At 41.2% G+C, this 14,516-nt stretch overlaps 1 protein-coding gene across 1 annotated transcript in view; it reads left to right on the top strand.

Moving 5' to 3' along the window:
* The window catches only part of LOC117368842, a 211,742-nt gene extending 197,453 nt beyond the window's left edge, over positions 1 to 14,289 (top strand). Inside the window, 3 exon segments of the mRNA XM_033962586.1 lie at positions 8,886 to 8,927; positions 12,027 to 12,068; positions 13,993 to 14,289. Of these exon segments, the coding sequence (XP_033818477.1) occupies positions 8,886 to 8,927; positions 12,027 to 12,068; positions 13,993 to 14,040 (132 nt within the window). The 3' untranslated portion in view covers positions 14,041 to 14,289.
* The last annotated feature ends 227 nt before the right edge of the window (positions 14,290 to 14,516 follow it).

The raw sequence follows: 14,516 nt of genomic DNA, 5'->3' as shown, positions 1-14,516 counted from the left end.
TCTGTGTTCATCCCATGCTTGTTTGAACTCTGTCACCATTTTCCTCTCTACCACCTTCCTCAGGAATGCATTCCAGGCATCAACCACCCTTTCTGTAAAGAAGAATTTCCTAACATTAGTGTTGAGTCTACCACCCCTCAATCTCAAATTATGGTGTCATTTGTAGGCTTGAGGCTATTGTAGTGATGCACAGTGAGGAATATATATATATATATTTTTTTTTTTTTTTTTTTTTTTTAATTTATTTTATTTTTATTTTTTTTTTTTGGGGGGGGGGGTTCCTGTACCTGGGACCTTTTTTGTGAATTGCACCGTAGTACCTAGGCTGTCCAGCTGCTGTGCTGGGATTCTGTTTAGCCAGTCTACTAAAAACGTTGGATCCCAGACATCCCTGTGGCTTGATTTTGTGCATTTTTGCACAGGATGGTTTTATGTTTGAAAATGGTACCTAAAGAAAGATGCACTGAGCACAAAAACATCTATTTTCTATCAGCCCTCACAGCTAAGATTCTTTCTGGAAGGAAACTGTATAACTAATTAATTGTTTGATTATTTCTGGAATTAAAGTCATGCAGTATAATTTAGACACTCTGCTATTCCCTTTTTCTTTATTTCATTTTAATTATCAGCGTTCCATGACTTAATGTGAAACTCGGTTCATCTCTGTTGTGGAACTGTTAATGTTACATTATTACCTTCCTTTTGTATGGGCTATGTTTCTTTTGCTATATAATTACAATATGTTGCTGAATTTCCTAGTCAGAGTATTACAAAGCAGAACAAACAGCAGACCAGACAATCGTAAAATATGAGGAACTTTGATCAAAACAAAAACATATGCCTGATGTGACCATATTTTGCCCAGAGGTTATGTCAGAGGCAAAAACTGTAAGACAGATCAAAATCCAAACCCAAAACCCAAATTAAACTTCCTCATATTTTATGTTTGTCTGGTCTGCTGTTTGTTCTGCTTTGCTTGCATTGCAGATCATCTGCCTCTCCTACATTCCCCCGTTTAAAGTATTCTTTGATGCATAAAATACACACACACAAAAAAAGAAAGATATAGTGGCTCTAGAAAAGGTACAGAGAAAGTGGCCAAAATGAGGGATGGGTTGAAAGCACTCTAACTTGAGAAAAATCTTAAGAGGTTAGTAACATAGTAACACAGTAGATGACGGTAGATAAAGACCTGAATGGTCCATTCAGTCTGCCCAACCTGATTCAAATTTTTAAAAAAAATTTTCTTCTTCTTAGCTACTTTTGGGCAAGAATCCAAAGCTCTGCTCGGTACTGTGCTTACATTCCAACTACTGAAGTCTCCATCAAAGATCACTCCAGCCCATCTATACCATCTCAGCCACTGAAGCCGTCCCCAGCCCATCCTCAACCAAATGGACATAGACCGTGCAAGTCTGCCAAGTACTGGTCTTAGTTTTCAATATTTACTATTATTTTCTGATTCTAGATCCTCTGTGTTCATCCCACGCTTTTTTTAACTCCGTCATCATTTTCCTCTCCACCACCTCTCTCGGGAGCGCATTCCAGGCATCCACCACCCTCTCCGTAAAGAATTTCCTTACATTGCTCTTGAGTCTACCACCCCTCAGCCTGAAATTATGCCTTCTGGTTTTACCATTTTCCTTTCTCTGGAAAAGATTTTGTTCTACGTTAATACCTTTCAAGTACTTGAACGTCTGAATCATATCTCCCCTGTCCCTCCTTTCCTCTAGGGTATATATATTCAGGGCATCCAGTCTCTCCTCATATGTCTTTTGGCGCAAACCACCTATCATTTTTGTTGCCCTCCTCTGGACCACTTCAAATCTTCTTATGTCCTTCGCCAGATACGGTCTCCATAACTGAACACAATACTCCAAGTGGGGCCTCACCAACAACCTGTACAGGGACATCAACATCTTCTTTCTTCTACTGGTTACGCCTCTCTTTAGGTCTCTTTAGCAAAGAGACAGTTGAAGGTCAAATCTTGGTACACTAGGTAGATTGTGAGCCCACTGGGACAGATAGGACAAAATGAGAAACCTAAATGTAAAACCACTTAGACAACCTCCATTGATAGGCAGTATATAAACAATTAATAAACTTGGAACAAAAAGTAGGGGAGAGCTATCCACACACTAAATGAAAAATACTAACGCAAGCTCTATGGAGGCATTAGCGTTTAACGTGTGTGGTATTGTAGCACACACTAAGCGTACGCTAAAACCACTAGTGCACCTTAGTAAAAGGAGCCTATAGTGGTACATTTAAAACAAATAGCAGAAAACATGTTTTCACTCGCCCCCAGATCCTGTGTTCTGTAGCCAAAGTTGCATGCACAAATCTGTGTGCATTGACGTTTTGCATAGAAACATAGAAAAATGAGGGCAGAAAAGGGCCATAGCCCATCAAGTCTGCCCACACTAAAGACCCACCCCCCTAACTTTACCCTCTTAGATATCCCATAGCCCATCAAGTCTGCCCACTCTGATGACCCTCCCCCCAACTTTACCCTCTTAGAAATCCCACATGCGTATCCCATTTACTCTTAAAATCTGGCATGCTGCTGGCCTTAATCACCTGCACTGGAAGTATATTCCAATGATCGACCACTCTTTTGGTGAAGAAATACTTCCTGGTGTCGTCATGAAATTTCCCGCCCCTGATTTTAAGTGGATGCCCTCTTGTGGCCGAGGGTCCTTTAAGAAAGAAAATATCATCTTCCTCCTCAATACGACCGGTGACATATTTAAACGGCTCGTTCATGTCTCCCCTCTCCCTGCGTTCTTTGAGAGAGTACAGCCACAATTTATTCACCCTCTCCTCGTATGAGAGATCCTTGAGCCCCGAGACCATCCTGGTGGCCATTCGTTGAACTGACTCAATTCTCAGCACATCTTTTCGGTAATGTGGCCTCCAGAATTGTACACAGTATTCCAGATGAGGTCTCACCATGGATCTGTACAACGGCATGTGCTTGTTTAATAAGCCAATCTGCGCTAAGTGCTAATTAACAAGCACTAATTGGCAGGAATTAGAATTTATGCACACAACTTTCTAAGGGTATTCTATAAGGTGGTTGCACGTAAATTCTAGTGTGCAGATCTCAAATGGAGGTATGGCCAGGGGAAAGCAGGGGTGGGTTATGGGCATTCCTAAAAGTTAGGTGCACCATTATTGAACATGCCTGATCCATGCACAACAAAGATGCATGCACTTAGGCCTTGTTTTTCATTAGCATAAATTAAATGTGCCTAAATAATAATAATAACTTTATTCTTGTATACCGCATAACCATGGAAGTTCTATGCGGTTAACAGAAGAAGAGACTGTACAATTACAGCGAAGATACAATTTCGTTAATGTTACATTAACATTTTGGACAATGCATTTTTCAATCAAGTTAAATTTACAAATTTACAAATTTCAATCAAGTTAAATTTACATTTTAGACGATATATTTACGGAGAAGTTAATTTTTGCAGGTAGGTAATATATTCGGAGTAGTTATGTTTGCTATGAGTTACTACAGCAGAGTTACAAATGGAAGAGTTACATACGGCGGTAAAGAGTCTGGGGAGGGTCAAGGTCAGAGGAGGAGGAGGGAGGGGAGGAGAACGTTTAGAGGAATTTGTCAAAGAGGTAGGTTTTAGTTAACTTCCTGAAAGTTTGATAGGGGGGGGGGGGAATTGGAGATGAGGGTGGAGAGGCATTTGCTCCATTTGCCCGCTTGGAATGCTAGGGATCGGTTGAGGAATTTTTTGTAGAGGCAGCCCTTCAGGGAGGGAAAAGAAAACAGGTAGGTATTTCGAGTACGAGAGGGGCTTGCAATTTCGAGGTGCTCAGATAGGTAAGTTGGAGAAGAGCCTGCTAAGGTTTTGAAGCAGAGGCAGGCGAATTTAAAGAAGATTCTTGCCTCCACCGGCAGCCAGTGGAGTTTGGAGTAATAGGGGCTGACGTGGTCATATTTTTTGAGGCCGAAAATGAGGTGGACAGTGGCATTTTGTACTATTCTAAGATGTTTGATGGTGTTTTTATAGGCTCCCAGGTATATGATGTTACAGTAGTCCAGTATGCTTAGGATTAGTGATTGGACCAGTAGACGGAAGGAGAGGTGGTCGAAGTGGTGTTTGATGGTGCGAAGTTTCCAGAGGGAACAGAAGCATTTTTTGACCTGGGCACTGGTGTGGGCTTCGAAGGTCAAGCTTCTATCTAAGATGACTCCGAGTATTTTTATAGTGGGGTTGATGGGGTATTCTAGGCCGTTCAGTTTCAGGGAAGTGTTTGTTATTTTGTTGGTAGGGCTTGCCAGGAAGATTTTGGTTTTTTCTGTGTTTAATTTTAGTTTAAATTGTGAGGTCCATTGTTCTAGCTTGGTGAGGATAGAGGAGGTGAGTTGTTCCGTCTGTTGAGTGAATGAGGTTAGGGGGATGATGATGGTGATGTCATCGGCGTATATGAATGATTTAAGGTTTAGGTCGGCTAGTATCCGTGCTAGAGGGGTCAAGTAAATGTTGAAAAGGGAGGGGGATAATGGGGAGCCTTGTGGGACTCCGCAGGAGTTACGCCATTGATGGGAGAAGGTTCCATTGCTGTGGACCTGATATGTGCGGTTGGTTAGGAAGCTTGAGAACCAGTTAAGTACTTGGTCGGAGATGCCGATGGAATCGAGGCAGCGGAGCATGATGTCGTGGTCGACCAGGTCGAAAGCGCTGCTTAGGTCGAACTGGAGTACGAGGGCGCTTTTGCCCAGTGAGAATAGGTGGAGGAGGTAATTGGTTAGAGCAGCTATGACCGTTTCAGTGCTGTGGTTTGAGCGGAAGCCGGATTGAGAATCATGAAGGATGTTGAAATTTTCTAGGTAGTTTGTGAGGTCATGGTTAATGAGGCCTTCTATGAGTTTTTGGAAGAGTGGTATGTTAGCGATGGGTCTATAGTTGGCAGCGGAGGAGATGGGTTCTTTGTTGTTTTTGAGGCGGGGGGATACGAGAATGTGTCCGAGTTCAGTCGGGAAGAGATCAGTGGACAGGCATAGTGTGACCCAATTGAAGAGATTGGCTTTGAATTGGGGGGGGGTGGATTTAATGATGGCAGGTGGGCAGTTGTCTAACAGGAAGTTGGAGTTGGCGTATTTGGAGAAGAGTTTGAGAAAAAGGCTCCAGTCAGGGCTTTCGAAGGAGCTCCAGGTCATGTCGGCCCTTGAACCTGTTGTGTCTATTGCTGGAAGGTTGAATATTGTCTCGGTGTTGGGAGTAGTAAGAGATGATTTTAAGGTTTGGATTTTGTTGGCAAAGTGGTCAGCTAGGATTGTTGCGGGAGGCAGGAGTTCTGAGCTGGACCGTTTGTATGAATCGGTGTCTAGAAGGGAGTTAACTAATCTGAAAAGTGATTTACTATTTAGAGAAGGGGTGTTGATGAGTTGGGAGTAATATTTGCTGCGTTTTTCGGTGATTAATTTTTTGTATTCGATGACTTTTCGTTGCCAGATAAGTCTATCATTGTCAGTCCCTGATTTACGCCATGTTCTTTCTAGTTTCCTTACTTCGCGTTTTAAGGCTGAGAGATCCGCATCAAACCATTTATTTGGGGGCCGAGGGGTTTTCTTGCGGAGTTTTAGGGGGCTGATGGTATTGAGGACTTGGTTGCTGAAGTTTTTCCAGTCAAGGTGGAAGTTGGGGTTGGGGTCGTGGTTAGGAGGGAGGGTGTAATGGGACCAGAAATCTACTGGATTGATTTTTTCTCTTGTCCAGGTCATCGTCTTTGTTTGGTTATGTGTGTGTTTCCTGTCTGGTTGTTTTTTGAAAAATATCCAAAAAATCAAGAAAAGGATGCCCAAAATAAATCACAAAAAATTGCACCCTCCAAAATACAGGACAAAAAAGTCACCTTTCTTTACAAAAAGGGAGAAAAGACCTCAGTGTCTAATAGGGGCTCTTTAAGCTTCCCATATAGACAGGCTAGTTTTAAACAGAATTTAATCCTAGCAGACACATCCTTGGTCAGAAAAACTCCCAATTAGTAAGTGAACCTCTATTCTAATTTTCTAATAGTTTTATATATTTTCTTATAATTTTATATATTTTTTTAAACTTTTCTTCAAACAACAATTGTCAAAAATAGAAGTCACTTATCTGAGCACTTCGATATTCAGGTGTAGTCCTGGAGTAAAGCAAGCAGGAAAAACTGCTCTATGGGAAAAAGCTATCAGTCAAAACATTCTTCCAAAATATCCAACAGGGGCCCCTGTTTCGCAACAAAATGCTTCGTCAGGGATTTGCACAAGTAAACAACGCCAAGCGTTAGTCCGTTCTAACCCAGTCAATGGATCCATTGACTGGGTTAGAACGGACTAACGCTTGGCGTTGTTTACTTGTGCAAATCCCTGATGAAACATTTTGTTGCGAAACAGGGGCCCCTGTTGGATATTTTGGAAGAATGTTTTGACTGATAGCTTTTTTCCATAGAGCAGTTCTAACCCAGTCAATGGATCCATTGACTGGGTTAGAACGGACTAACGCTTGGCGTTGTTTACTTGTGCAAATCCCTGATGAAGCATTTTGTTGCGAAACAGGGGCCCCTGTTGGATATTTTGGAAGAATGTTTTGACTGATAGCTTTTTTCCATAGAGCAGTTTTTCCTGCTTGCTTTACTCCAGGACTACACCTGAATATCGAAGTGCTCAGATAAGTGACTTCTATTTTTGACAATTGTTGTTTGAAGAAAAGTTTAAAAAAATATATAAAATTATAAGAAAATATATAAAACTATTAGAAAATTAGAATAGAGGTTCACTTACTAATTGGGAGTTTTTCTGACCAAGGATGTGTCTGCTAGGATTAAATTCTGTTTAAAACTAGCCTGTCTATATGGGAAGCTTAAAGAGCCCCTATTAGACACTGAGGTCTTTTCTCCCTTTTTGTAAAGAAAGGTGACTTTTTTGTCCTGTATTTTGGAGGGTGCAATTTTTTGTGGTTGTTTTTTGAACCAGGATAGTTCAAAATGACATAGGAGGTGGTCGGACCAGGGGGTATTAGACCAATTTTGTTTTGTGAGATTTATGTTGGGGGTAGTGGAGGGGTTGGAAAGGAAGGTGACCATTTCAAGCTGGTGTCCTTTGTTGTGTGTTGTGGTAAGGGGGGGCTTGGTGAAGCCTATTGATGTGAGGAAGGAGTATAAGTCTGCAACATTGGGGTTTTCTTCTTGCTCGAGGTGAAGGTTGATGTCTCCTATTAGGAGGTTGTAAATGTTAGTTATACGGATGCTAGTGATGATTCTATAAACTGCGCGGACTTCAGGGTCAGTTTATAGAATCGCGCTGATCACCAGCCTTTTCAGCACCGATCTTTTACGCAACATATATAGAGTTTACTCCTCAGTGTATAATTAAGTTCTGGAACTCATTGCGGGAGCAAGTGGGTACAGCAGTTAATATAGCTGGTTTTTAAAAAGACCGTGAACAAATTCCTGATGGAAAAGTTCATAAAGCATTATTAAGGTAGACCTGGAGAAAGCTACTGTCCATCCCTGATGCTAAGAAGCATGGAATCTTGCCACTTTTGGGACTCTGCTGGGTACCTGTAACCTGTATTGGCCACTGTTGGAAAGAAGGTACTGGTCTAGATAGTAACATAGTAACAGCAGATAAAGACCTGAATGGTCCATCCAGTCACCCCAATATTCACACTCATTATACATTCATGGTTAAATCATCTTTTCTTTAATATTTATGGGCAATAGACCATAGAAGTCCACCCAGTGCTGTCTTTAGGTTCCCACTGCCATTGAAGCCTACTCCAGCCTATTCTAACCATCCTGTCACTGAAGCTTCTATCAAAGCCCTCCCCAGCTCATCCTAAACCAAATCACCATATACGGATAGACCCTTGGTCTGACCCAGTAGGAAAATTCTTATGTTCTTATCAAATACAAGGCAAATCTTAGGCAGGTGGTTGGGTGTTGAAGTAGACCCCAGCAAACTTTCTTTAAATCACTGGGTTGCTATTCTGTGGGATCGAACTGAGTGGGAAGGCTTCTACCTACTTAACTGGATAGTATCATTGAATATCTGCTCTATCTGCAGCAGCACCTACTCAGTTAGTACTGGGGTGGTTCCCAAAGTTGTCCAGAGAATGCAGTGAAAGCAATTAGCTTAGCAGGGTTTTAAAAAGGATTGGATAATTTCCTAAATGTCCATAAGCCATTATTATGATGGGAAAATCCACTACTTATTTCTAGGATAAGCAACATAAAATCTGTTTTTTCTCCTTGGGATCTTGCCAGCTACTTGTGACTAGAGAATGACACAGGGATAAATTTGTCCCTCTCCCCACAGGAATTATCTCCATCCCCATCCTGTCCCTACGAGTTCTGTCCCAGTCCCTGCCCCATCCCTGCAAGCTCTGCTCTCATCTGCACAAGCCTCAAACAGTTTACATTCATAAGTGTTCGAGGCTTGTGTAGATGAGGACAGAGCTTTTAGGGATGGGACAGGGAAGGAGATAGATCTCGTGGAGATAGAGACAAATTTGTCCCTGTGTCATTCACTACTTGTGACCTGGAGTGGCCACTGTTGGAAATAGGATACTGAGTTTAATGGTCCTTCAATTTGTCCTAGTATGGCCCTCTTCACAATTGAATTGACTGGCCCAGTCCCTCTCATTCCAAATGTGGTATCAGTTAATCTGGCCTATAAGTAGAGCCACACTCCTTCTGCTGCTGGTACCTCTCCCTCCCAGCTGCAACAGGAGATGCAACATTGGCAGGGAGCCCAGTCTATGATTTTTCCAGATATTGTAAGTTTATGCATAAAAGGTGCTCTTCAAAGAAAGTCTTCCTGTCCCTTCTGTTTATTCCTATGGCTAAAATGATTTCTTTCTCCCCTACAGGTGAACACCTTGAATCCCAGAGCACCATCCTCTGTTTATATAGTAAGAAAATCTGCTATGATCATTAACCTGTTAATATTCTGCCAGGGACAGTCAGCATTTTTTAAGTGCTGACTGTCACCATCTAAATTAGCTCCAAGTATTCAATGCCAGAGTAGTAGGTACAGTGGACTGTAGAGAAAGGGACCCAGGGCCTTATCCAACTCTAACTGGTACACTTGTGGTGGAAAGTATGAGCCCTCTAAAAAACACTGAATAACTGTTGTACCTACATATGGGTGGCACCTGAAAGCTTCAGGATAATTTAGAGGTGTACAGTGAGGTACAATTGGTTATGGTGAAAGTTGTACCTGAGACCTTTTATGCAAAGAACACTGCAGTGCTCCTAGGTTGCCCCAGTGCTCTGCTTGCTGGTACCCAGACATTCCAATGGCTTGTTTTGTGCATTTTTTCCTATGAGGATTTTTTATTTTGTAAATGGTACCTAAAGAAAGCATCTAGAAAATGGTGATTTAAAAAAAAAGATGTTTTTCCGGTTCAAAAACAGTTGTCTAACAGGCAGTTGGAGTTGGCGTATTTGGAGAAGAGTTTGAGAAAAAGGCTCCAGTCAGGGCTTTCAAAGGAGCTCCAGGTCATGTCGGCCCTTGAACCTGTTGTGTCTATTGCTGGAAGGTTGAATATTGTCTCGGTGTTGGGAGTAGTAAGAGATGATTTTAAGGTTTGGATTTTGTTGGCAAAGTGGTCAGCTAGGATTGTTGCGGGAGGCAGGAGTTCTGAGCTGGACCGTTTGTATGAATCGGTGTCTAGAAGGGAGTTAACTAATCTGAAAAGTGATTTACTATTTAGAGAAGGGGTGTTGATGAGTTGGGAGTAATATTTGCTGCGTTTTTCAGCGATTAATTTTTTGTATTCGATGACTTTTCGTTGCCAGATAAGTCTATCATTGTCAGTCCCTGATTTACGCCATGTTCTTTCTAGTTTCCTTACTTCGCGTTTTAAGGCTGAGAGATCCGCATCAAACCATTTATTTGGGGGCCGAGGGGTTTTCTTGCGGAGTTTTAGGAGGGCGATGGTATTGAGGACTTGGTTGCTGAAGTTTTTCCAGTCAAGGTGGAAGTTGGGGTTGGGGTCGTGGTTAGGAGGGAGGGTGTAATGGGACCAGAAATTTACTGGATTGATTTTTTCTCTTGTCCAGGTCATCGTCTTTATGTGTGTGTTTCCTGTCTGGTTGTTTTTTGAACCAGGATAGTTCAAAATGACATAGGAGGTGGTCGGACCAGGGGGTATTAGACCAATTTTGTTTTGTGAGATTTATGTTGGGGGTAGTGGAGGAGTTGGAAAGGAAGGTGACCATTTCAAGCTGGTGTCCTTTGTTGTGTGTTGTGGTAAGGGGGGGCTTGGTGAAGCCTATTGATGTGAGGAAGGAGTATAAGTCTGCAACATTGGGGTTTTCTTCTTGCTCGAGGTGATGGTTGATGTCTCCTGCTAGGAGATTGTAAATGTTAGTCATACGGATGCTAGTGATGATTCTATAAACTGCGCGGACTTCAGGGTCAGTTTATAGAATCGCGCTGATCACCAGCCTTTTCAGCACCGATCTTTTACGCAACATATATAGAGTTTACTCCTCAGTGTATAATTAAGTTCTGGAACTCATTGCGGGAGCAAGTGGGTACAGCAGTTAATATAGCTGGTTTTTAAAAAGACCATGAACAAATTCCTGATGGAAAAGTTCATAAAGCATTATTAAGGTAGACCTGGAGAAAGCTACTGTCCATCCCTGATGCTAAGAAGCATGGAATCTTGCCACTTTTGGGACTCTGCTGGGTACCTGTAACCTGTATTGGCCACTGTTGGAAAGAAGGTACTGGTCTAGATAGTAACATAGTAACAGCAGATAAAGACCTGAATGGTCCATCCAGTCACCCCAATATTCACACTCATTATACATTCATGGTTAAATCATCTTTTCTTTAATATTTATGGGCAATAGACCATAGAAGTCCACCCAGTGCTGTCTTTAGGTTCCCACTGCCATTGAAGCCTACTCCAGCCTATTCTAACCATCCTGTCACTGAAGCTTCTATCAAAGCCCTCCCCAGCTCATCCTAAACCAAATCACCATATACGGATAGACCCTTGGTCTGACCCAGTAGGAAAATTCTTATGTTCTTATCAAATACAAGGCAAATCTTAGGCAGGTGGTTGGGTGTTGAAGTAGACCCCAGCAAACTTTCTTTAAATCACTGGGTTGCTATTCTGTGGGATCGAACTGAGTGGGAAGGCTTCTACCTACTTAACTGGATAGTATCATTGAATATCTGCTCTATCTGCAGCAGCACCTACTCAGTTAGTACTGGGGTGGTTCCCAAAGTTGTCCAGAGAATGCAGTGAAAGCAATTAGCTTAGCAGGGTTTTAAAAAGGATTGGATAATTTCCTAAATGTCCATAAGCCATTATTATGATGGGAAAATCCACTACTTATTTCTAGGATAAGCAACATAAAATCTGTTTTTTCTCCTTGGGATCTTGCCAGCTACTTGTGACTAGAGAATGACACAGGGATAAATTTGTCCCTCTCCCCACAGGAATTATCTCCATCCCCATCCTGTCCCTACGAGTTCTGTCCCAGTCCCTGCCCCATCCCTACAAGCTCTGCTCTCATCTGCACAAGCCTCAAACAGTTTACATTCATAAGTGTTCGAGGCTTGTGTAGATGAGGACAGAGCTTTTAGGGATGGGACAGGGAAGGAGATAGATCTCGTGGAGATAGAGACAAATTTGTCCCTGTGTCATTCACTACTTGTGACCTGGAGTGGCCACTGTTGGAAATAGGATACTGAGTTTAATGGTCCTTCAATTTGTCCTAGTATGGCCCTCTTCACAATTGAATTGACTGGCCCAGTCCCTCTCATTCCAAATGTGGTATCAGTTAATCTGGCCTATAAGTAGAGCCACACTCCTTCTGCTGCTGGTACCTCTCCCTCCCAGCTGCAACAGGAGATGCAACATTGGCAGGGAGCCCAGTCTATGATTTTTCCAGATATTGTAAGTTTATGCATAAAAGGTGCTCTTCAAAGAAAGTCTTCCTGTCCCTTCTGTTTATTCCTATGGCTAAAATGATTTCTTTCTCCCCTACAGGTGAACACCTTGAATCCCAGAGCACCATCCTCTGTTTATATAGTAAGAAAATCTGCTATGATCATTAACCTGTTAATATTCTGCCAGGGACAGTCAGCATTTTTTAAGTGCTGACTGTCACCATCTAAATTAGCTCCAAGTATTCAATGCCAGAATAGTAGGTACAGTGGACTGTAGAGAAAGGGACCCAGGGCCTTATCCAACTCTAACTGGTACACTTGTGGTGGTAAGTATGAGCCCTCTAAAAAACACTGAATAACTGTTGTACCTACATATGGGTGGCACCTGAAAGCTTCAGGATAATTTAGAGGTGTACAGTGAGGTACAATTGGTTATGGTGAAAGTTGTACCTGAGACCTTTTATGCAAAGAACACTGCAGTGCTCCTAGGTTGCCCCAGTGCTCTGCTTGCTGGTACCCAGACATTCCAATGGCTTGTTTTGTGCATTTTTTCCTATGAGGATTTTTTATTTTGTAAATGGTACCTAAAGAAAGCATCTAGAAAATGGTGATTTAAAAAAAAAAGATGTTTTTCCGGTTCAAAAATCAAGTTTCCAAGTTTTATTATGAATTTGATACACAATAAAAATATACAATAAAAATGAGGGAATACAAAATATTAGAAACAAAGACATGTAAAAAAACAGAATACATGGTCTCGACAGACATACAGTTAAACAAGAGGTAGAGGGGCAGAACTACAATAAATTTTAGAAAAGAGAACATAAAAAGGAAAAAAAAAAAAAAAGCAAGAGGAAAGGGGGAACTGCTTCATAGCTACGAGCTACCTGGTAGGTAAAAGGAGATGCATTAGTGTTCGTAGGCGCCTTTGAAGAGGAAACATTTCTATGCCCCTTTAAATTTATCTAGGTTTTTCTTTCTCCCTAATGTGAATTGATAAGGAGTTCCAGATCTTGGGGGAAGTTACTGAAAATGTTGTCGTGGGACACATAATTTTTGGACATTTTTCACAAAACATCTAAAATTGGACTTAGACATCATATCCAAAGTGCCCCTCTATGTTTATGGCATAATTAATGGCAAGTTATATTTTTGGAGCATCAATGGTGGCATGCATTATAGAACTGGTGCCCATGGGGCACCAAAATTGGCATGCAACTTTAGAGTAATTACCACTTTTATAGAATGAAATCTGTCAGTATGGAGCCCCATTTTAGAGAAATCGGAACTGCTGCATCCAGGTTGGGACATATACAATTTGGAGATTATTTTAGAAAAGGATTCATTGAAGCAGAGCCCTTTTTAGAATACATGAAGGAGTGCACATACAGTGTATTTGCTGGTACATACAGCAATAGCAGCCATTTTACAAAGATACGCATTGAGTTATTGAATAGAAGAACCTTGGTAACTTGTACATGTAAGTGCTGACATATATGGTAGCCCCCAAATACTTCAGCTGAAGTTGCACGCGCAAATGTGTGTGCATTGCTGATTTGCATATACAACTTAATTGGTTGATATGTCAATCAGCCCCGATAGTTGCCAATTAACTTGGCATGAATTAGAATTTATGTGCACAACTTTCTAAGCATATTCTATAAAGTAGTGTGTGTAAATTCTAGTGTGTAGATCTCAGAAGTGGAAGGGGATCATGGGTGGATAAGGCCTTAAAACTCGTAAACGCCCATGTAACTAAAAACACAGTACTGTAAATAGGGCGATAGATAATATCATAGGTCAAAAACCTGGTTTTGTAAATTAGTTTTCAAAAATATGTATAATCACATATTGAACAGCCACCGAGTAAAAAATATTTTTTCACAATAGTACTTAACTTACATTGCGACAAGATCTTTTAAAATAAGGGCCAGTGTGTATTATTGGAGCTAGTGTATGCCAACAACATTGCATTCTTTAAAATTTAGCTCATAATTTTATGTGGCTGCCTCTGTATTCTCTATGATGGACTTGCAGATACTTATGCATGTCCATTTGATTTTCAGGACTTGCAGTTCCGAAATCAATCTATTTACGATGTTCTGAAAAGTTAAAAGCAAGTTGAGCGAACTTTGACATCTCCTGGTGGAATCAGCCAATCTACACAGCACCTTAGTGTGAAAAGAAATTGCCTGATGGTAATGCTGTAGTCTGGAACTGAAGGGATTCATTGAACTGGAATATCTCCGCCAGTATAACAAACAGAGTGTCACCTACTAACTGACCCTATCTTCTGACTTCCTTATTCTATAATTTGATAATACACTATGAAAGATTATTAAAGCATCCATTGTTCCCTTCTAGTTTCCCGAGTGTCCTTTTATGTTTTTTTCTTGTTTAATGTTTATTAAAGACTTACTATATTGCCTTTAGTTGTCACAGCAAAGTGGTTTCCAGGCTAATTGGAAAAAGGAAAGGAATGCCTAATCAAATAGAAATTTTGAATAGAAAAAATAGGAATAGATACAGATATGATGTCTCTCAGTAGAAATATATCAGACTATTAGGTAAACTATCTGGTACAACCAGG

Source organism: Geotrypetes seraphini, chromosome 11 (assembly GCF_902459505.1).
Source record: "Geotrypetes seraphini chromosome 11, aGeoSer1.1, whole genome shotgun sequence".
In the NCBI taxonomy this organism is placed as follows: Eukaryota; Metazoa; Chordata; class Amphibia; order Gymnophiona; family Dermophiidae; genus Geotrypetes; species Geotrypetes seraphini.
Note: the sequence above shows the minus strand (reverse complement) of the source record. Positions and strands in the feature narration are given on the sequence as shown.